This window comes from Aythya marila (genome assembly GCF_965140915.1).
Source record: "Aythya marila genome assembly, chromosome: Z".
Lineage (NCBI taxonomy): Eukaryota > Metazoa > Chordata > Aves > Anseriformes > Anatidae > Aythya > Aythya marila.
In genome coordinates, this window is record NC_139080.1 from 31,703,764 (window position 1) to 31,728,685 (window position 24,922).

General features: G+C 33.5%; 1 protein-coding gene across 3 annotated transcripts in view; it reads right to left on the minus strand.

Annotated features, from left to right (window-relative positions):
* Nucleotides 1–24,922, minus strand: part of PTPRD (protein tyrosine phosphatase receptor type D) — a 397,803-nt gene that overhangs the window by 209,522 nt on the left and 163,359 nt on the right. For 2 of the 3 annotated variants that reach the window (XM_082783775.1, XM_082783774.1), the window contains exons 3-4: nucleotides 22,894–23,039; nucleotides 18,475–18,616 (exon numbers count right to left, since the gene is read on the minus strand). The exons of the other annotated variant lie outside the window; for it this stretch is intronic. In XM_082783775.1, the coding sequence (XP_082639901.1) occupies nucleotides 18,475–18,616; nucleotides 22,894–23,039 (288 nt within the window). The remainder of the gene's footprint in view (nucleotides 1–18,474; nucleotides 18,617–22,893; nucleotides 23,040–24,922) is intronic. 3 annotated transcript variants of the gene reach the window in all.

Genomic DNA, 24,922 nt, shown 5'->3' on the forward strand with positions numbered 1-24,922 from the left:
AAAATACTTCTTGAACTCTGGCAGGCTTGGTGCTATGCCCACTTCCCTGAGGATTCCATTCCAGTGCCCAGCCAACCTGAAGAACCTTTTAGAATCATAGAATCATTTAGGTTGGAAAAGACCTCTAAGAACATTTAGTGAAGGCATTACCAATTCCACCATTAAATCGTGTCACTTTTTGTAATACTGATATTGATTATTGATTGTAATTTTGATATTGATATCAACTGTAATATTTTGTGATATCTGAATCTTGATACACCTTTGTTCCATTCCAAAAAGTCCCTAACTCTCACGACTGAATACAATGTTTTGCTTACGAGGACTTTGAATTTAACAGCATATCAAGTTTCTGAAACATAATTCACGCTGTGCTGTCCTCATAAAAGGTCCACAGAAGTGAATCTGTATACTGAGACTTTTTATTTTAATTGAAACAAATGAACCAATGCAAAGGAGCACTGATGTTAACACTGGCCTAGGAACATTACTGGAGAATCATTTCAGTCCTCTGAAACTAGTTCCTCTAAACTATGGAATTAAGGGCTCTCAGGCCCTTAGCCCAGGCCGCTCAGGCTTCATCCAGCCGAGACACGATACCACAAAGGCCCAGCCTGCCTGGGCTTTGGCTCCACAGCTGGGCTGTCCTGGTGGGGAAAATTCTCCTCTTTCCAAGCCTGAGCCCCTCATGCCTCAGCCTGTGATGTGCCTCCTGCCCTCCTGCCATGCACAGATGGGCAGAGCCTGGCCGCGTCTTGTCTGTCCCCTCTTGTTAGTGCTGCTGCTGGGTGCCCCCAGAGCCACCACTTCTCCCAAATGAATCGGCCTCACTCCACAGCCTCACTTCACACGGCAAGGCCTCCAGCACCACTGTCTGGGTGGCCTCCCTTCAGGAGGGAGTCAACATACCTGTATTTTTCTTGTACATTGTAGGGGTGGGGGCAAAACCAGACACAGTAACCAGATGTATTGAAGCTAGACAAGGTAATCAGATGTGCTCTATGGAGAATTGAGCACCAGGGGACTAATTCTTTCCTTGAACTACTATCTCTGCCCCTGTGCACACAGCCCAGGTTACTTCTGCTTTCACAGACATAAACACAAGTGTCTTATGAGTTAGTTATTAAAATATCCTTGTCCACAAATGTGCACTGAATTAACACTTTAATTTACTTAGGAACACGCTGTTCTAACATAAAATTTACATTTAACTAGTTGGCTGAGAGTTTGAATTCAAAACTGTTAAAAATAATACTGTTTAGAAGATGTGTTTTCTTTTGGCAATATATATGGAAATAACCTGTTAAGTTGTCAAATTCTTCTCTTCCTTGGGCACCATTAAAGGAATCTATTCTGTCAGCCACTTCTTCAAGAAATCACTTTGTTAAAAATAGTGTGCTTCAAAAGACATTAAAACAATGACAATGTTACATTAACGTAGGTCTATTTAGCATGTTTTATCACTTGACAGGTTAATATTTATGTAGGCTAACAGTGCCTAAAATAATTGGAGTTAACTATTGGTCTTAATTTCAAAACAATTTCGTTTTGTATTTGGGGGGGGGGGGGGAGGGGATGGGAACAGAAGTGGACAGTTTTTATTTATTTTTTGTCCTCAGTGCCATTTATTTATTTATTTTTCTGATATGAAGAGAGATAGAAATGTCATTCATTTTCTGTTGAAATTATTTAAACATCTTGCTATGCAGTTTATGAAGCTGTCTTTCCACAGGTGTATGTCAAGAACATAAAACAGCCACTGTACGCAAACCACAGAGATACTTAGCTCAGTATACTTTTTATGTCAATGGCCACTGATGCTAAAGAAAAAGTGTAAGAGGCCAAATACATAACAACCCTTCCTCAGTGTGTTACCCCAGCATCTAGTGATTTGCTGCTTAGGGTCCTTTGTATTTTTTGTCTGCTCTCAAAAAATACACAGTTAGAACTGGTATTCTTAGAACACAAAGGTGGAGCTACTCCACAGTCCCCTGTCTGCAAATTGCATAAATATTCTGCATTGCTAGAAATAGGTGGTAGATCAGTTACCAATGAAAGGCAATACAGTTTGCAGATGAGATTCAGTCAGCCCCCTGTATAGTATTGGGGGCTGTGTGTCAACACATGACCTCCTTACATTTACTAACCTATTGGAACTATTATAATCCTTTAAAAAGAACTGCTTACTGGCCCACTCAGTTGAAGACACACTTGCTTTGACAGAAATAAATGTACATAGAATGAGGATGGACAGAATTAAAAAAAAAAAAAAAAAAAAAAAAAGCCAAAATAAGTGGCAATAAAATAAATGAAAAAAGAAATCGTGTTTGTGTTGCCATCCATTCATTTTCAATGGATGGTTTTCCAGTTCCCATTTTGCTTTACAAATGCATGCTTATATTGCCAAATATCATGGAAATGAGCAGCATAGCCATTTAAAAGTCATCAAATAAACATCCTTTTTATTACTGTGAAATGCAAATATCAAGTCTTAACAAGTAAATCTAGGGTCTGTAATTTTAAAACAGCAATAACAATAACCTCAGGGTATGCTTTCGTTTTGCAGTTGACTTTATGAGAAGCAACTGTTATTTCTGTGTGGCACTTCAATGAGTCAGAGGAATGCTCATTCAAGTTAAAACAGTGGCACTCTGGCAGTACTTGTGATGGAAAGTCAATGATTATTGGTAAATCCAATCACACTGTCCCTCACACTGCCCATGACAATGCCTCTAACCTATTTCAAATTTAAATGTAAGGGTTTACATAAACATTCCTTAGGAAGACTACAGCTAAGCAGGATTATCATTTAACACTATGATAAAATTCTCAAAGCAGAAAAGGTCTAACACATTCTTTTGAAACCAAGAAAGTAATCTTACAGTTCCATTGTAAGATTTGTAACAGACAGACAAAAGCTGTAAATGTATAATTTTTCTACATGTGGATATCTCTCCAGAGACACGTGAAAAAATGGACCTCTATTTCAGAAGATAGGACCTTTGAACTTTGAAGCCTCTTTGTAAATTTAAAACAGGTGAAGAATGTAAATAGAGATCCTGTCCCTGACATAAATATTTTATCTTCATAGATATGAAATATTCACTAATTTTATTTTCTTATATAGATTAAATCTGTATAAGAAACAGTTATATGCACATCTGATTGTGAGCTCCAGATGGAATTAAACTGATATAATGTCCTAAAATAATTCCGATGTGAAGACTGCAAGCTGTATCTTGAAAGAACAATAACAACTGTAAAAATATTTATATTTATGACTTGTGATTGAGAACAGTATTCAAACCTGTTTAACATTCTACAGAAAAGGTAGCATACAAAGATTATTTCCCAAGGAAGAGTAAAACACTTAAAACTGTGTTTAATACTTCACAGATTCCAAACACCTTGTTTTTATTCCAGTGTTGATCTGGCAAACTCTGAGAAATTGTAAGATCCTACTGCTAGATTCAAGAAGTCCAAGATAAAGAATGTACTGAGTTACTTTAGATAAAGCCAATTTTATTGACTTTGCTTATAGTCAATTTTTGTTTGCAGTCCATTGCTGTTTGTAGTCAATTTTAAGGATCTTAGTGAAATCATGGATTTAGATGGTTATTATGGAGCCTTCACAACAGAGTGACTTCTTTGGCCCCAAACATCAAATCCTCAAGCCCATTTATGTTTATGGAATTTCTCACAGTCATCAAAGCAAATTTAAATTTGATACTCAAGCTACATGTCTGAAACAGAAAACACACTTTCAAATATGTGATCAATTTTAAAAGAAAAAGTAAACAAAACAAACAAACAAACAACAAATTACGGTCCAATAAACAGCCAGAAGACTCCACTGTGAGTATCTTTATATCTCTCATGTATGCAAATTAGGCTGGGATCGGTTGGTTATCTTCTACCTCTAAGGAGTAGGCAAAATAGATCAGAATGCAAATTTCATAATCAAAACTTTAAGCCCGACTTATGGTGAAGAAGACATTACAATATTTAGTAATGTTAATTTTTAACTGCATGTTAAAATAATGTTAATATTTAACTGAAAATTAGATGTGTTAGTTTCTCCACTCTAAAAAGAAAAAAAAAAGAAAAAGAAAAAAAAAAAAAGGTAGATACTTAACATGTCTTAAAAACAGTCCTGTATAAGAATGTTCCTTTCAGTGCTAAAATGTGGTATATCTATTGTTCTCCACCTATTTGAAATTTTCTTGCCTTAGTTTAAAGAGAAAGCTGTTCTCCCAAAATCTAGAACTACAATACAAAATGTGTGATGGGTTGAGATGTGTAATGGGCACGTTGTGAAGAAATATCAGGAGAAATATTTTTCACTATTAATTAACAACAATTCAAACATCCATTTAGATGTCATTAGAGGCATACCAAAACTGCAGAACTCTCTAAGTGTAGGTGAGAAAACTTAAACTTGGAAAATATCCATGTCAAACACTTGGCTCTGAGATTGCCTATAAACATAATTTACTACCATGCAGGTAAAGTTAAGACTGGGTAATTTAATGTAAATCAATTGCAGAAAACAAGACCTAAGCTCAAGCACTTAATTGTTATCCATTCCTGTTATGGAATGGTTATTCCATTACCATGTCATATCATAAAACAATGGATTCAAGCATAGAAAGCATGGCCCTAACTAGCTAGCAACAGTAACAGTTCCGCCCTTGACAAGCCCTGCTTATATTGGTCTTTTTGATGATAGAAGGATTTATGTGCAGCAGTTGTTCATATCACAACTGTCTTGATCTTTTGTGTCTATCTATTTAAATGTGATTCTGTTGATATGATTTTGCCATACCCTGAAAATGACAGACAAAAACTTTTGTAGAAAAACAAGATTTGGGCTGACCATAAATTAGAAAAACAAGACAAAAATGGATGGCAAGAGACATACCAGTCTGTATTCATATCTTTACCAGATGAAATTAATTAGAGCAGCAAACTAATTATTTGTGCACACCATTTTCATTTGCTCCCATAACGCTATTTTATTTAATTTGTAAGAATTGCAATTTACTTTACCTGAAGAAATGTGGTTTGGGAGTTTTTATATTACTTTCTTGAGTAACACAAATACGTTGTCTATCATCATATTCTTATGATTAAATAAACATTTATTATAAACTATTTAAGACTTGGATGAATTTAAATTCCATTCCCCTGGCATTCACTCTGAGATTCCACATTCAGGATTCTTCACATATCTCTTAGCAGCTGCCACTCCACAAAATTGTGCCACTCTCTAAATGAAACAGCACTAGTGATCCATACTGTAGCTCTTAAATGATTTAATAAATGGCCTTTTTATCATCAGAAATTTCCTTTTAATTACTCTAGTATTAAGACAACACAAGTGAAAAATAATTAGTTAGCAGTTATTCATTAAAACTCACAAAAAAATAATATAATCATTTGCAGTACAGACAGAGTCTACTACTGCTCATTGTGATCATTTCTAAAATCAATAAAATAGTCCTAAAAATTAAAAAGCAGCAATATGCTTCTCATTTTCCTTACTGGCTTTGAGCTAACAGAGAACTGTTGCCAGGAGACAATATGCACCTGAGCTATGACCACTTACTCGACATGAAAACAAAATTCCTGCTATTGTAGTATACTGCAATGAAAACATTGGAGAAGTTTCATACCACACAGAGTTTTGGCTAAACATAATATTTTAATACAGTGAAAAAATTCTTATGCACAGCACACACCCTGCATTATTTACCCCTTCCTATGGGAAGCTAGATTTTATCTCCTTTGAAAGTAAGTATAAACAATGGGTTTACGCAGCTCGTGCCAGTTCCTGCAACTAGGAAAAGGGAAGTTAATAATTAAAATTAATTAATTAAATATTCATTTAATGTTGATTGGGGAGTGGAAGGGTAAAATAAAGAATTCATTCTCTGAAACATTTCCCATTGCTCAAGATAAACAGCAACTCCCCCAAAATTAGTTTTCTTTCTAAGAATAAAATTTACTGTACTTTTAGTGCAGCATTTACATATTTTGTCTAATTTTTGTCTACAGTATATATTGTTTTTATAATTTGCTCTTTTTTTTTTTACCCCTATGTCCATACTTTACATTTACAGACAAATTAATTTTATTCAGTCCACTCCTCTCCTAGAGGTAGAGTACACACTGCAGACTTTATGCGTACCAGCTCTATTTGCCTGAGGTACAATGATGCAGTATCTCTAAATAATGAAAATATGCCAGAAAACAAACAAACAAAAAAAAAAAACAAACAAACAAACAAACAAAAAACAACAACAACAACAACAACAACAAACATAGAAGTAAGTATTTTCTAGACCTATTCATGTTGGCCAGACTTCCTCTGTTTGGAGCAAGTAATTTTTGTGAGGTAGGGCTGGAATAGATTGTGTATCCATACAGACACAGTAGCAAATCATTCCTCAATTTATTCCATTCTCAGAGCTGTTTTTGAAGGGGTGATGAACCTCATAATTCCCAAAATATGTCCTTTAACGTCACAGCTGATGATGTGTTTGCTCTTTCCCTTATACCTTCTGTAACTTGTAGTCAGCTACCCGTATATTATCAAAACATTGGCATTTGAGAGAATGTTATTATTTTTGTTGATCTTCCTGCACTACCTTGATAAAATATGGTATCATGTTATATTATACTATACTATGTAAAAATGGCAGCATCAGCATTTTTTTGTACATTGTACAAAATTTTTAGTACAGGTAACTTTAATTATAAATAGAAAGAAAGAAAAAAACTTAAGTGCAACATGAAGACTGTAATCTATTTTCCATCAGAAAAGACTTCTAAAAGATATCTCTTTCTGTCTCCTTGTCGTTACTTCATTCTTCCTTCATCAGCAATCTGTGCAATAAATCAAGTCTTGTGATCTTCTCCTTTACTAAACAGTTTAATTTTACAGGCCACAAAAAGAATCAAAGACATCCGCCTCAAAGACAGATCAGACCTTTATATGTAAAACTTATCGATCTCTATGCAAATGTGACTACTTACCTATTTAGCCACCTAACCAATTCAGACATTTTGAAATTTAATTTTTTAAAACATAGAAATGAAGTCTCCATGAAATGATGATATAACAGTGCCTTAGAAAAGGCACTATTAAACGTTGAGATAGCAGGAAAACAAAAAGTTAGGGCAATAGTGGTGAACCTCAGAGCCAACTGATATAGTGAAGAGTGTTTTGTACTCTTTAGAGTGATTGTTGATTTTTAAGATCAATGAAGTTGATGGCTGATTTTGTTTTTCTGCTGTCTACGCCAAAGTTATTGCTAGGAAAAATCAGATATATGGAACAAGGAGCTGAAAGTTCTCTGGTAAAGGGAAAATTAATTTTATTGTATGCCCTTAATAAAAATTGACTGAAGTTTATCCAGTGTAATTACTTATGCTAAAATTTAAAATTTTAAAACACATAGAAATGAAGTCTCTCTCCTCTCACCATAAACTTAACAAATTGTCATTCAAAGCAGTAGAAAATGCTGTTCATTTTGGTTGGCTCTACGTTTCAGCACTGCTGCCACATAAGGCTCAAAATCTAGATTTCATGGCTGTATATATATATATATATGTATTAATCATGATGGCTACATCAGTTTCAATAGGGTTCATAACAGATTCAGTTTTCTTTCTTCTTTCATGAAATATGATGCTGTGGGTCCCACAGCAACCACAGCATAAGAAAGACATTGACCTGCTAAAGCAAGTCCAGAGAAGGGCCACAAAGATGATCAAAGGGCTGGAGCACCTCTCCTACAAAGATAGGGTGAGGGCTTGTTCTGCCTGGAGAAGAGGAGGAGACCTTACAGCAGACTTCCGGTACCTAAAGGGGACCTATGGAAAAGCTGGGGAGGAACACTACATTTAGAACGTGAAAATTAGGTCACTATTTAAGGATGCTTACAAAGTCCCTTTAGTTTAGGCAACTCAACAACATCAACAAAAACATGAGCATCTCACATTAAGCCCTATCCTCTACTGTCTCAGTATTTAAGCAAAACAAACAACATTAATCGCCCATGCCCAAATAAACAGAATTTCAAAATATCATAGTATGCCTTAAAAACATGTAGAAAGTACACAGCGTTTGTCAGAGAAACTACCAATAAGCTTATTTTTATGTTTCTAGTTATGAAAAATGTGAATGGTAGAGCCTGAGATTTTTTCTGCTTGTTTCTTTGTTTATGACATTTTGCAACTAACTACCTAATTCATTATATGACTGATCTGAAGTCTAGCTAAGAAGACAGTTTTCTCACTGACTGCAGCATACTCAGTTCAGTCCTCTGCCTGCTGTATGAAATATGCCACAACAACAAATGATTGCTTTTGGGTTTACTAATGTCTTTTCTACACTTGGCTTCATCTTCTTGCCATAAATCAAGTCCCAAGTGACAGTAGCTTTTTGAAGAAAAAAAAAAAAAAAAAATCTGGCAACTTTTCAGCCTCTCAATTCACTTTCCTTGAAAGTCATTTTTCTGCAGGTATAATGAAGAGGATTCCCTAGATAATCTTCCTTATCTATACAGCCAAAAACCAAATAAATCTGTGTGTGAACATTAAGATAGAGGATGTCTACACAGATTGGTTTATCTTAGTAACTAGGCTGATAATGCCATCTAAGACAAGTTGATATATTTTATTAAAATAAATTACATGGTTCCAGGGAGACCTTACAGTAACCTTCCAGTACCTAAAGAGGGCCTACAGGAAAGACTCTCTCAGGGAGTATAGTCATAGGACAAGGAATAAGGGTTTCCAACTAAAAAACGGTAGATTTAGATTAGACATTAGAAAGAAATTCTTTACTATGAGGGTGGTAAGGCACTGGAACAAGTTGCCCAGCGAATTTGTGGTTGGATGTGGATTTGAGCAACCTGGTCTAGTGGAAGGTGACCTTGCCCATGGCAGAGGGATTTGAACTAGATGATCTTTAGGCTCTCTTCCAACTCAAACCATTCTATGATTCTCTGTTTCTATGATTTTGTTTTGCTGTTGTTATCTTAGGTATGTCCTGGCACTGTATGTCACAAGATGCATTCAATATAATATAGGTGCTAAAATGTCACTAACTTTTTAAATTATAGCAGATCCTCTGTGGTATTTTTTTACAGAAAAACATTTTTAATGGAATAATTTAAGTCATGCTGAATTTAAGTAACACTTTTGCACATGATTTACCTGTTTCTAAGGGAAGATGAAGAAATTCCATTACTACTGAACCAGTAAATGGTAACTTTATTAACATATCTTTGCTAAGATTCTGAGATAAATGGGACAGTAGCAAGTCAGCAGCAGAATTACATATCAGTTTACAGCAAGTACTGTAATACCTGGAGTGAAATGTATAACAGGATTTTGTATCATGTGTACATCTGAGCATTCATAGAAGTTTTTTACATCTCCATGAAACCACTTAACTCACAGTTCTTTCAGCATTTTACCATATTAGTGCAAAGAAACTCCCTTTGCTTTGTTGAATCAATTAAAAGTTGTTAGTTCAGAATTTGTTTATTACTAGTGCTAGCAATCAAAATATGCATGTTTTACATGATCCATTGAATGTCACCTTCCTTTTAATGCTTGTATGTTTGCCCAGAATATGTTAAATATTTTTTGGCATGTATTCTTCTCTTTTATTTTTTTGCTTCCTATGACAAGTCACTCCAAACTTAACAATCACAGCAATAAATACTATTTTCAAACCTATTGCCAGGCTAACGAAGCTGAAATATTGCATAACGTTTCTTTAATTTTTAAATTACATTTTCAGATATACATGAGAAAGCTTTATCACTAGGCTTTTCCTGTATTTGAAGATTAGCACTTATTGCATTAAAATGAATTTAATTTTGTTACATCAGTACTATAGTCTCAACCTTGTCCTACATTTCAGTACACATTTCTGTCATCCTAATGGTGTACTTGATAAAAAACAAGCATTCACAGAAGCCAGTAGCCTGGAAAGCTAAAGATGGACCTTCTATATGAATGTCTTTTTTTTTTTTAGTAATTGTCTTGGTTTTATTATGCTCTATTAGGCATTTCATATAAATATTTACTATGACAACAATTAAGTTGAAACCTACCAAGCTGCTACCACCAGCAGTTACTTACAGATAATGTTGGCACTGTCTGAGGTTGAGAAACTAATCATTGTGTCATCCCCTCAAACAATCTCTAGAACTTTTTTTTTGTTTTGTTATTGGATTTTTTTTTTTTTTCAGTCAATATAGAATATTGACATCAAAACATTCCCTGGAATTGTGGTATGAATTTTACCTTCATATGGTGCAGTAATGACAATTACATTGCTACTAAATATCATAAGGGTGTGTTGAATTGAGTGGGTAGAACTGAGGCCACAGATTACAACTACAACATGGAATATGGCATTTGGCATTAAGTTAATGCCAGTGGTTTGATTAAGGCCTTGACTTCAGTCAAGGCAGTGGTTTCTGGCCACTGCCAGAAACAATGAAAGCTTGCATAATCTTAAACCCCAATACAGATCCAATAGGACTCTCTAAACGAGGGCGAGGACCTTGAACATATGTGTAATAGTAATCTCAGGAAAAGTGAGTGCATTCTAAGAATTTTGGTGTCAAATATATATATATAGTATAGTACTTATTTGTATATCAATTAAGATATACAAATGGTTAATTATTAACTACTCATCCTAAAATTGAATTATTTAAATTGACTTACCTTATAGACAGATAGAAAATGAAAAATAGTTAGTTTTTCTTATTTATGTGTACAGACACATAATTTTGCAATACATGGAAATCATGAACAGAATACTAAAAAACCTATCCTCATGCAGAACAGCTAGCAGTTGTGCATGTAGTTAATCCTCCGCCTTTTCCTGTGTAGAAATTCATAACATTCATGTTATGAATTCATAACATTCATAACATCATGTCTGTGAATGTTTGTATATGGGTCCGTCTTTGAGGAAACAGATCAAAATGGTAACCCATTGTTTACAGCAGCTCATGGCTTTTCAGAGAAAGATTTTATTTTAATTTGATCCAATTCATTGTTACATGTTTTAATACTGGTTCTGCAAGGGTAGACTGGAAGAGGAAATATTCCTCTTCCGCCTCGTAATTCTTTGTTCTCAATGCTACATGTTCCTGACTGATTTCTGGTGATTATGGGACTGTCTAGGAAAAGGGGTGAATCATTGTACATATCAGTGAGTGGTAAAAACATATAAAACAAATGTGTTTTAAAATAATTTGCTCAGGATGGCTTAGTTTGTGTTTTCGAAGCGGCTGACATATTTCCTTTTTATCAAAGATGTCTATGACACTATATGAAGTTATTATACACAAGAGTGGGAAAACCCAGATGGAGTCATGTTAAAATTAGTCATTGAACTGTTGCCTGAAAGTATTTAACAGGTGTACATTCTTAGCCAAAACTGTCTGGTGAAGAATTATTTCAAGCTAAATAAAACTGCCCTCCTTTGTCTGGTATTATTTCAATTCCTCTTCTTAGATCACAACAACTGTCAGATCCCTGAAAAACATCCACAAGCTTTTTTTTTTTTTTTTTTTTTTTTTTTTTTTCTAATGTGTATTACAGATATATAGCCAGCTGACAGATTTCAAAACAATGTTTCTTGTCTTAGGACCATCCACACTGCCTTGCAAATATCAGGTATTAATCATTTTCTACAACTGTTAATATTTCAAAAATTAAAATTGATCCTGTGAATATGTACAAATGCATGAAACTGAACTAGTTAATTTTATGCCTATTGTACATAAAACATAAACTTGAGTGGATGAAATCCAGTGAAAGATGAAATTCAGTGAGGAACAGCAGGAAGAGAAAACAAAAACAAAACAAACAAAAAAACAAAACAAAACAAAACAAAACAAAAGACCTTTACAAAGGCATACCCATAGCTGTTATTACTAGTTGGTAGCAGGAAAAGTTCTTTTGTGTATTTTCATCATGCTAATAAATCTATATGACCAATCATGTTCAAAAAAAATATGTAGGTTAACAAAGAACTGAAACTTCAAGATAAAACAATATTTTCAAGATAAAACAATATTGTTTATAGGAAATAAAGTTAGGACAAATGTTTCAAAATGTTCTCATGGCTATGGATGAATACCTTTTTAAAACATCTTAAAAGGTCTTATTAATTGTCCAGACTATTAATTTTCTAAAATAATTACTCATCATTGAAATTCTTGAATACAAGGTATTGACTACTTGACTACCAGTATTGATATTTACAATCAAGAAATTTGATATTAATTACTTTTTTTTTTTTTTAAGTGACTGCTCTGCGTTTTAGAAGCAGCTTTCTGACTTAAAGCTTTAGCTTTATATTGTAAGAGGTTCTTTATAATAACATGGTGTGCAAAAAAAAGGAAAATATGTAGTTAGTACAAAATCAAAATTGACACTGCTACTAGTGCTACTACTACTATTACTTCTACTATTAAAGTGCTACCAAGCTATTATAAGAGTGCTGCAAAAATATGTTTGATAAATTTTCCATCTAGGAAATAGATGGAAATTGGCAGGAGAGGTACAAAAAGGTATTAACTATTAAAATCATAAGATTAGGCATTAACCAGAAAATCAGAAAACCTACAGCAACTATGCAGTCATTTTCATTTGTTTTAAATGACTATAAACAGCAGGTTTATAAAGAATGACACAAAAGTCCACAACAGATAATTGAAATCACTAATGTCAAATATACATACCTAGAAATTGAACTCAATACCTTGCATCACATATTTATAGTAATAGGCTCTTATAAGTTTACTGTTTTTTACAGAATTTGTAAAGTGCAGTACTTTCTCAACCGTTACCATTAGTCACCACTATGTCCCTATACTAGAAAGGAACTGAAAACACACATATACGTTATAAGTCAGCAATGGGAAATGGATTATGCATTTCAAAATATATTTTATATATTCTGACTAATTGGTTAAAACACCTGGCCATGCCCATCTTTATAGAGATGGTAAGTCATTAAGTGTTTCAAATTATGCTGTATGGAAGGCAAGTGTTTTTGTTTGCCCTACCTACATTCCCATACCCATAGAAAAGATTTGAAAATAGTTTATAAAGTTACATCTAAATATTCCTAGTGCTCTACTACTTTCTTAGCCATTTCAAGGAATCTGCATGCTATTCAATAATTTTTTTCACTCTTTTTTCCTTTTTTTTTTTTTTTTTTTTTTTTAAATTTAAGTTGTATTGGCTACCTTTCTGTTTGTTTCACTTTTTCTCAAAATCCTTTTGTGTGAGTGTCAAGCAGATGTGTTTTGTTACTTAATCTTCCTTGCTCAGTTCCTCAGGAGAGACTTTATAACTTAAATTGCAAAGTACTATTTTCACAGCAGGAACAACAGTCTTCCTCTTCAAAAAGAGGCATAATAAAAATAGAACTGTAATGAACATGTGGGGACTGTTAGTGTTAGGTCAGAGGTTGGACTCGATGATCTTGAGGTCTCTTCCAACCTAGAAATTCTGTGATTCTGTGTGCTAATTCTAGTCAAAAGGTGACTGTATGTAATCTGTATCGTGCTCACTGAAAGTTGAGGAAGTTTGGGAAACTCCTTTGGCTCCACATGCAACATATGTTTGAGATAAACATCTTTCCAGTGTATGAAGTTATTACATAGGTATTTTCTTGCTTTCCCTGTTAGTCTTTATTTTACTTTCAATGGTCTGTCCTACCAGCAGCCCCCCTGGCAACAATCATTATGACTACACAGTGAACAGTCAAGTCAGGTAAACATTGGTATACAAAGCTTATACAGCTCTAGCTGGAACATGAACTAATTTTTCCTACCAGGCAGCTAATACCCCGAATATGTATAGTTCTTCCTCCCATTTGTCTAGAAATGAGAGACATCCCACAGTGCATTTTTGAACACTACAGCCGTGCCACTCCATTTGTCTAATTTCCATGCCCTCAAAGATAGCTGTCCCAGATGACAGATTACTTTAGAATAGTTCCTTCTCGTTTCAGTACTACTGGGTACAGTGAAAATACAGAAATGAGCTTCTATTATCATGGAATCTGTTGCTGGCAGCAGAAATAAAAAATGTACCTTGGATGCATTTTTTAATAGCATGGAAATGTTTATTTGACTTCTGAGAGTGTAATAAACATCATCTCTCTCAGTTATCTGTACCTCAATCTCTTTGTGTATGAATAGACAGGGAAACGCTTACAGTTCAGTAAATATTTCACTTTTTATTTTTTGCAGTAATGACTGTTTGACATTAAATCAATCACTTTCTAAAGTGCATAAGAGAGGAATATCTGCCCTAGGCACTTCCCATTTACTTTAATTCTTCCTTCCTTATACAGTGCCTGCTTCACAAAAATTCTCTACATTAGTAATTTTACTATTATCACAATACAATCAACAATAATAGAGAAAATAGTGGGCTCAGAAAACAACCTACTTTTTTTTTTTTTTTTTAATATACTATGTAGTCTCTCTCTTTACTTTTCAGATAATAAGCAAAAAGCAAAACAAATACCTAGGTATTCAGCTCTACTGTGCCTTCTCCACCACTGCTTAAAACCTGCACTACCCTGTGTTGCAAACATCTACTATCTGAGAAGGCAGCTGAAATTAAAATGCTTGGGGTCCACATGGTCATGGCAGAATTTCAGCTAGGAATGATAATAAGAATTCACTTTAAAAATCAAAACAAAACAAACAAACAAACAAACACAAAACAGTATTTCTTAAAATTAACATAATGGCAGTGTTGCTGATTTCTTGACTACAGCAGGACAGGGAGGTACCCTTCCTTTCGAATTTATATTTTTGCATGTGATACTTGCCAGAATGTCTATAGCCATTAAAAATGTCTGTTATCCACCATTTGCAAGTCCAAAAAACACTATTACATGACTTTAAAAAGAAAAAGGACAGACAAACAAAAGGAAAGCCATTCTACCTGTAACGTCTGCAGAGTATGGGAAGATACTACCACTTTATTGTTTTCCATAGCCAATTGAACACTGATAATGTTGAATGAATACATCAAAATATTGTTCCAGTCATATGGTTCTCAATATGAATTTTGAAAACAAAGGCCTCCAAAAGAAATATATAGACCCTTCTTGTCTGGAAGGAGGCTTATCCTTAAAAGCCTTACTTTCTGTGAGATGAGCATTTTCATGTAAGTGAATGTGTCCTGGAAAGCAGTTGCCTACCTTATATAAAGAAAAACAAAACAAAACAAACGAGCAAACAAAATAGTTTTAATTTATCTAAGGCTCTTAGTCCAGGCAGTCACTATATTCATCCTAGCAAGTAAAAGTTTTTCTTGCGTTCTTATTTATTCTGGTAACAGAAAAAGTCCTAACCCTTTGGCTCTGCTATGCACGAACCTAATGAAACTAGGTAATAGTTGTAGTGAATGAAACTGCTGTTACAATATACTTCCAAAGAGAGAAAAATGTCAAGTTTGGCTCTAAAATACGTATTTATTGGCAAAAATATTTCTGTTCTGTCATGGTAAAATGTTTTATAGGCTACCCAGTTAAAATGGATTAAATTAAAACGAAACAAAACAAAAATGCATATAGGTGGATATTTTAACTCCTAGAAATACCCTAATTTCATCAACCTCACATATTAGGATGGCAGTGCTTGTGGGTTAACTGTGGGTTAACTCAGACTTCCTCTCCAAGATTTCCTTTTGTGCAAGACTGAGCACAAATGCCAACTTGGGTCTGTGATAGCACCTTTACGGAAAGATTTGAAAAACACAGAAGTTAATGTGTGTATCTTCTGCAATCCAGAGTCATACATACTCTGATGAGTAAAGTGTAAGTGGACCACAGATGCAACTCACTCCAATCTGTTTGGCATTGGATTATATCAGTTAAATCCTTTTCACACCTTTATTGTGTGTTTATTCCTACAGCAGCTATGAGCAGAGCAAATACTCTTTCGCATAAAGACATAATCAGTTGGAGTTTCTTCCACAAGGCTAGTTTTGAAGACTGTACAACATAAAGATTTGTGAAAGATTGCAAAGTAGGTTATAACAAAATTACTTATCTTCTAGGTTAGTATACGTAGGACTGAATAATCATTTGTCATGGAAATCAACAGAGTCACTGTATTTAAAGCACCTCAGAATTTTAACCCTGACAAAATTTCCTTACAATGTGATGCTACTCTGTACGGTTCTTACTTTTCTCTGTAATTCCTTTTTTTTTTTTTTTTTTAAATTCTCTGTTATTCCTTTTTCTGAATCTACAGTCTCAGTATGTTCATGAGCTCTTGCATATTCTCAGTTTCATATTCAATACCTAAACATATTCCTGAGGCCAAAATATATTACATCTGTTGCAAAAGCCATAAGTATCGTGGCTGGAAACAACACATATTCTTCCAGATTTCATACATTTTAATTAGATAATCAACCTGTAATTAATTTAAATTTAAATTGACTTAAATATTTATCCTCACAAATAATAGCATTCAGTTTTTGTTCATCTGGTATTTGCATATGCATATAATAATGAACTTTTTCATACAGAATCTAATGCTAGTATTGTAAATAGCAATGAGATATCTGAGAAAGAAATAAGTAGCAAAGACCACATATGCCTTACAATTAAATAATCAACAGGTGTAGCAAAGAAACAGATCTACAGTCAGTTGGTGTTGACAATCTGCCTTTTCCAACCTTTACAGCCCTCAATAGAGATGAATGCTGTTACTTCTTTTCTACAAACCTCAACATGAGAATTTTTCTTCATTTAGGATAATATAAAAAAAAAACACTTGCTTGCACATTTCAAGACCAGAGAGTCTTGTAAATACATTTCATGAAATTCTGAAAGCAAAGAAAACTTCTTCCATCTGGGTTTCCTAATTGTATTATTATTATTATTATTATTAAATATTCCTTCTCTCTTTTTGCATCTCTTTTTAATTTACCAAACTTTTAATGCAGTATGAAAATATAGTTTTATGTTCATTTTAAACTGCATGGAAGCTGCACATAAACAATGTTTTCTTTATTCAAAACAATGAAGGGAAAAATGCATCTCAGAAAGTTAGGAACAAATCCATGATGCTGAACCTAATTATCAGTCTTCCCATTTTCGCTGTCTATGCCAAGAATAGTTTTTTAAAAGATAACAGAACAAACAATCTTGGCATTAGAGAGAACAACTTTAAATATTAAAAAGATTTGTTTACAACAGACTACCTCTAGGAAGTGTGTATTGTTGTTCTTTGACTCCAAAAGTAACACCAGGATTATCCACAGTGACGGAAACAGTTAATAGAAGTATAGAAATATATATTTATACATAGAGAGAGAGAGAGAGAGAAATCCAAACTCCAGAAAAAAAAAAAAAAAAAAGAGAGAAGAAGTCTTCTTGTCTCCATAAGTTTGTTGGGACAGAAGGAACAAAAAGAAAATGTGTTTAAACCGTTCAAAAAAGTTCTCTAAATTCTGTCAAGCAGACATCATCAGTTCATGTAAACAGGCCCTTAGCAGTTATTTCTGCAAAACAAATAATGCAATGTGATATCACAATGCAAAACAGTAATCTTCAGCTGTAAAAGCACCCCTCCAAACTGAAGAGTGATATTTCATAAAGTGTCTACAAATCCAGTTTCCATTTATCTCCAGCAGACAGAATGAAGCATTCAGGTCATTTGACTACTAGCACTTACTACTATACGAAGTACTTACAAAATGATAAGAAGTACTACTAGACAACAGTCTTGGAAGAACATATATATCCTCACCCCTGCAGGACAATGAAAAAAATGAATTTTCCTTTCCTATATTCAAAAAATTATTGCCAAAATAGAAAGGTAGTTCTACCTGAAAAAATAGTTCAGGTAACATGTATATTTGAAATTGAAAAAGTCCTCCCCCTCTCCTACCCCCTCTTTTTTTTTTTTTTTTTTTTTTTTCTTTTGGTTTTATATGTGATAGCTTGGGGGAAAAACTTTATAGCTGTTTAATTAATCTCATCTAAATACTGTTCACGTAATTTTTCAAGGTCACTGTTAATTGGACAAATTTCAGTATAAATGCTGATCATACAAAGCTAAGCTACCCAGAGCACCACTAAAATGTAGATCAGATGCATTCATAAAACATTGTTTTTCATTCAGTAATTAATGTATGTAACCAGTTATGCACAAGACATTCCCGTTTTACTTTTTTTCTTCAGTCCACTCTGTCATACCCACATTACCAGTCTATGGTCAAAAATTGAGTATATAAGGTACTCAAGTGTTATGTGAATTAGTTATTATTTAACAGCATTAGAATTATAATAACACCCATATGAAAACAACTTCAATTAATTTTCTTGGAGTGAAACCTCCCTTTTACAATGATCTAAGAATAAGTTAGCTATGTTGAAAAAGAACTTACCACGTAAAACAGTGAGTCTTGTGGACACACTTATTTCACCAACACTGTTAGAAGCCACACACTCATAAATAGCTTCATCTCGTGGTGTGCGCAGTGGTTGTATTCTGAGAACTGATCCAGATCCATCATCAAATTCTATTACCTATAGAAGGAAACAACAGCTGTCACAGATGTTGTTACAAATGCCTATCCCTCCATTAATCTGTGCATGACCTGTCAGTATTTGTGACATGAGAGCCAGGTTCATTTTTCAAATATATGTACAAATTCAACAAAGGTGTGAATATGGGCAATGCTGTGTAACATACACTGCTCTTCAGTAAACATTCAATAGCTACTCCAAGAGAGTTTCAAGAAAGGACAGGACAAAAAAAAAAACAACAACAAACAAGCGAACAAAAAAAATCCAGATGTATTCTGTAATTTAATGCTCTTTTATCCCAAAGTTGATCACCAGTCTCCCTCTATTATCTTATCTTCCGGCCTTTATATTTTTATGCCAGTTACATTAATTCGTACTGCTGCAGGCTATATTCCCAACCTGCTCACAAAGTACATTTCACTTGTGAGCTCACAAGTGGAATAAGCTTGGCAATTTCTGAGCAGTTTAGCTATATATTCAGCCCAGAGAATGTGAGTAAATTTATCCAAAAAGTGCTCCAAAATTAGAACACATGTAGCAGTTAAAAGACTAAATAACAAGGCCAAATATTCAGGTTTAGTTTTGAAATTATAATATTTGTACAAGAAATATTCATCTTTACATGCAAAGTATGAAATTATTTCCTTCATGTTTTGCAGTCACGATCACATCAGATTTTGGTGAGTGCTGCAACACTCCAGATGTTGGAAAAGGCTTCCCTATAATTAAATAATAATAGTAATCTATTTATTATTTTTTTCCCTTTAATTTCTTTGTCAGTAAAATAAGTTAGTACTCAGGTCAGTGGTACTTACCAAGACTTACTAATCTTGATATGACTAATATATGACTTACTAGTCTTTTTTTTTTTTAATTATTTTTACAAAATAATTAATTTATGGCTATAATCACACTTGATATGCACATTAAAAAAACAAAACAAAACAAAACAATACAATTTATATGCCTATTGGCATATATGTTTGAGTTGGTACAACATATTCAAATAATCCCTTAGATTTTTAGTCTTTTTGAAAGTATGAAAAAAGTACAGCGTTGGGAATTATGATTAATTTATCATGATTACCCCATTATTTTTCCATATTCATTATAGAAAATGCTCAGTTCTTATGAGTGGAAGAAGTCTAAATGGAAATATGAAAGTAATCTTTTCTTTTTTTTTCTGAGAAAAAAACAGTTCTGTAGTCCAAGAAAATAGTAACTAGAATTCTTGATAAATTGATGTTTATGAATGAAAGGAAAATTTCACAGTCCTAAAAAGCATACAGACAGATTATTTGCATATAAAAATGATGGTATGGGATCCAAATAGTCCCAGTCATAACACTTAAAATTAATAATCATTCTTCTTTAAATACGAGTGCTGAATAATTCTAGCTGGATGACCAGCAAAAGCAATTGCAGCAGTTTGGATTGGGAAAATATTGCCAAATTTAAGTCTCAAGTCTGGTGTCTCCAAAATACACATCATAAAATAAATTTAGTTTTCCTGTGATAAATTCTCCACAGATAGTTAATTCCTCATACTCCCACACTACCTGAAGTAGATTAAAACACAATGAAACAAAACAAAACATTAAATAAATAAAAAAGCGAAACAGAACCACCCTCTTGCCACACACACAGAATGGTGTAATATTAATAAATTAAAAAAAAAAGAAAAAAAAAAAACACTTTTTTTTCCCCTATTCTCTCTCTCTTTAACTTCCTCTTAGCAAGGCATCTCAGTAACTTAAAGTTTATTTTTCTAATTTGTATAATCGAATTTATTTGAAGCAAGAGGAGAGAAAGAATCCTCCCATATCACATTCACTCATAGCATTTAAATGAATATATATAAGCAATATAAATGAAAAATTAAAGCAAAGTCCTACAAAGGGTTGTTTTAGCCTTTAATTTTAGGACTGGTGTGTCACACTCACCAACTGTTTGATCAATATCAGTTTTAAGAATTATCCAGTGAGAAGAACATTATTCTATGATAACATTCTTCAAATAAAAACCTGTTCACTGTCAAGAGGAAGGGAATAAACAATTTGTTCTCATGTTACTAGATAAAACAATTACTTTGTACATTAAGTTCCAGCAAAAAGTTCAGATTAGACATGAGAAAAAATGTCAAGATTCACAATACTCCGTACAAGGCTATCAAGTTCATTTAAAAACTAACAGTCATAATAATAACAAATAATAAATAATTAATAATAATAATAAAAAATAATTAACCCTCAGTATCTCTGGGAAAGAAGATGGATTAGATAGCCACTTGAAATCTCTTCCAACTCTATCCATTAGGCTTCTATATAGACAAGTGGTCAGGTAAAACCTTTTCATGTTCTCTACTACTAAGCAATCAAACTCAGAGAAATACTCAAAATATTAATCTAATAAATACATAAATAAAAATAAACGTACCAGAAAAAAAAAGGAAAAAATCTCAGATTTTTCTTGTTTCCCAGAGATTCCTTATGTATTTTTTGAATCTCATTTCTGCCGTTACTCTGTTGTTATTCTGAGATTCTACAATGTGAATTAATGCTCTGATTTTTAATGGGAAATAAAAGTGCTTATAATGTTTATGTTCCATGTATTTTATTTGGATATTTTATAAGCATTCTGTTCAGGGGTTATAATAAAAAAAAATATTTATAATAAATAAAAATAAATAAAATACTTGGCATGTGTTTTCTATTTCTTTGAAATACATTCCATCTTACCTGACTATACAGCTTGTTCTGTACTTCACTAAATGAATTTATTATTTATTTATTTATTGTGGTTGCATTCCAACATTTTAATGGAAATAAAACAGATGTATTTTTGCCTATTCTCCCTAAAACCAGGTATATAGACACACAGAAAACAATACATGAATCAAGTAAAACACCACATATTGAAAAATAAAACTCAGCCGCGGTAAACATGTACATGCCCAATCTTTCACTGTTTAAGAGTCAACTTGAATGAACATTTTGTGACCAGAATGGGATAAATTACGTAGATTTTATGGTAACATTTCTATGTTAACCCCTGTATCCAAATACAGCTCTGCAAATATTCTGTAAGGAACAAATGGTTCCTGGCACTATCAGGTCACTTTTACGTTTGATTTAAATTATTTTTTTCATATTGCAGTAAATAAACAAGCAAATAACTATATAAGTTAATAAAGGGATTGATAGCTTTTGCATACTGCAAGTACTTCAAATATCTTTAAATTCATTTTGAACAAAAAGAAAAAAAAAGGAAAGAAGAAAATAGTCTATGCAAGGAATGCAATTCTTTTCTACTGGCACAAGTCTAAACTGAAACCCAGTGAAAGCAATATTCCCCAAAACTACTAACAATGAACACTGAAGACTTCAACATTCATTCAACATTTTATACATATATTTTAGATCACTCAAAAAATGTGTCACTGTTTTATACACCAATTAGTCATTTGCCAAACAGTTGTTTTCCTGATGCAAAAGTAGAGACATGTGAACAGTGAAAACAGTGAAGAGGCACTAGGAAAATTATACATTATCAGCCCCAGTTTGGTACCCATTATACATGCCTTCTCCCATTTTCTGAATTTGTTCTTCATGTTAAAGGTCATACAATATTTGATATCAATTCTTCCTGCCACTAAAAGAGGGAATATTATTAGTTGTTTTATTTCCCCAAAGAACCTGTATCCTTTGAACAGATTATCTTCACCGTTTCCTTTAATTGAAGGTTGTGGAAAGAGAGGAAACAGCTCTCTCTATAGCTTTTCCCAAGGATATTGTTAAGAAAAGAATCAAAAACAAACAACTTTTATATTTCCTCTGCAGCAGCAGGAAATATAATGTCCCTTTCATCTTTCTCTGCAACAGTGGTAAGCAATTGTGGCAGCAGAAGCCATAGTAGGCTAGGCCTGCTTGGTGCACACTGCCACAGACAGAGGTGGCTTACTCTCTGGGGACAATAATCACTGATCAAATAATTTTCCCCATCTCCTTTACAGAAAAGTTTGCAGGGTGAACTGAAGCATGCCAAGGCTCCCCATTTGGATCATGCAGGTTTAGAATGCAACAGCAGCAGTTTTCCCTTTAACAGTGCTATTTATAACTAGTTTGCAAAATGAAACCTGCACAAAACTGCTCCCACTATATTATTCCCAATGGTCATAGCTATTTTGTTTAATCACTGATAATAGAGCACATATGTTGCGATTTGAAGTGAGACTGGAATTTATGTTTTTCAGAGGAACAGAACAATGGACCTAATACCTCAAATCTCTGATTGCTGACTTTCTTTCCCTTTTTGTTCCAGACAATTTTAGGTCTTGGGTCTCCTGTGGCTTGACAGATGAATGAGGCGACTCCTCCAGAAACCCCTGTCTGGTCGACAGGTGTTCTTGTAAACTTTGGTGGTGCTAAAACAAATACACAAACAAACAAAAGCATTAATCTAAGCAGGACCCATGAAAAATAAGTTATGCCAAGACTTCAGAATGAAGAAAGGTATAAAATATTTTATTTCTTAGATAATAGCATTCACCTGCAAGAAAAAGCACTAAGAAATAACTAAAAGGTCAGGAAAGTACTTACAGATTTTACTAGTAAATTTATATTAAAATGGAAAATCTGATATCATCAAAATAGCAAGATCACACATTATATTTTATCACCAGTATAAATAAAAAATCCAATTTGTCTTCTCCTGTAAAATGAGCTCATCAATCAACTCAGATAAGATCATGATTCATGACTTGATGTTATGATCGCAGGATGTCATGAAAACAGGATCTCCACCTTTAGGCCATTAAAATCAGTTACATTTAGGAGAAATTCTATGAAACCATCTGTAAGTTTGCAGTGGGGAGGTAAATGCCTATGTATTAAGAGTCTATGCAGAAAGGATTATAAAAGAAGAGAGATATATGCATGGGCACAGTTTCAAATATAATTCCTGTTCATTCCCACATTATTCCACTCTGTCAAAATAAATAAATAAATTTACACATAAAATACAACTACTGCAGGAATAGAAGAGGACAGAGAACTGAAGAAATTTCAAAAGTAGGAAAGGACATTTTTATTAATTATTCTTTTACTTTCCTTTTCTGTAAAAACATAATTTAACTTAATTTATGGGACTTCTGGTAAAATAGAATTTTCAAACTTACACTGACATGAGACATGACTCCTGAAAAATCAATGTAAAAACTGAGATTTCTAACCATAGTTCAGAGATGTTGAAGAGTTTGTGTACATCATTCTCTTTCTGAGCTGAGCAGTTTTTAGCAATCCAGTATGCTTGAAGATGCTGATTTGAATGATATGAAATGAGTATTTAGGGTTATTAAATTATAAAACAAACAAATAACAAAAAGCCATGGGTATTGGCTTTGTGGTCTGTCTTCAGCTGTAAGCTGTTATATGTAGTTGCTCTACAGCAACTGCTGCAATTAATTTCTGCTGTCCTCTTCAACTTTCAACAGTCACTTTCTGTTCTCAGCCTCTCTGGTTGTTTTCACTGACCTCTCAGAACTGGCCGCTATGTACCTGTACTGTACTAGTTTTTGTTTCTGAGTTGCTGTTCTTCAGTTCTTATGTCTGCCTAACTGTTATTCTGCTGAACTGCCCGTTCCACAAGGCAAAAATTCTTGTCAGCATGTTTATTTAAATGTCAAAACCCCAGCAGGCTATAAGTGTATATGTATGTAACACTGGTGGAAATCTTGACATTATTTTGAATGCCAAGAAAATATGTTGTAGCCATTACTAAAAACCAAACTCAATATGCAATATTTTATGTTGCTACATTAAATATTATAGAATCATAGAAGGGCTTGGGATGGAAGGGATCTTAAAGATCATCTAATTCCAGCCCCACTGCTATGGACTGGGATGCCACTCACTAAATCAAGTTGTCCAGGTCTTTCTCCCATCTGGTCTTGAACACCTCCAGGGATGGGGCAATGCACAACCTTCACAATTACCTGATGCCTAACGTGCAACATACCACTAAAATATAAATAAAATAAAATAAAATAAAATAAAATAAAATAAAATAAAATAAAATAAAATAAAATAAAATAAAATAAAATAAAATAAAAAAGTAAAACTGTTACAATTTGAGAATCCACACCCTTTCTTCTTAAATGGAAAGGTAAGACACAATTGCTATTGCTGTGTTTTCAACTTTCCAGAATGCTCAAACCTCCATAAACTACCTGCTGTGCTAATTTTGCCTACTGAACACTACGTATTCACTAAGAACAAACCTGAAAAAAGCGCTATAGCAAGTCTGAGC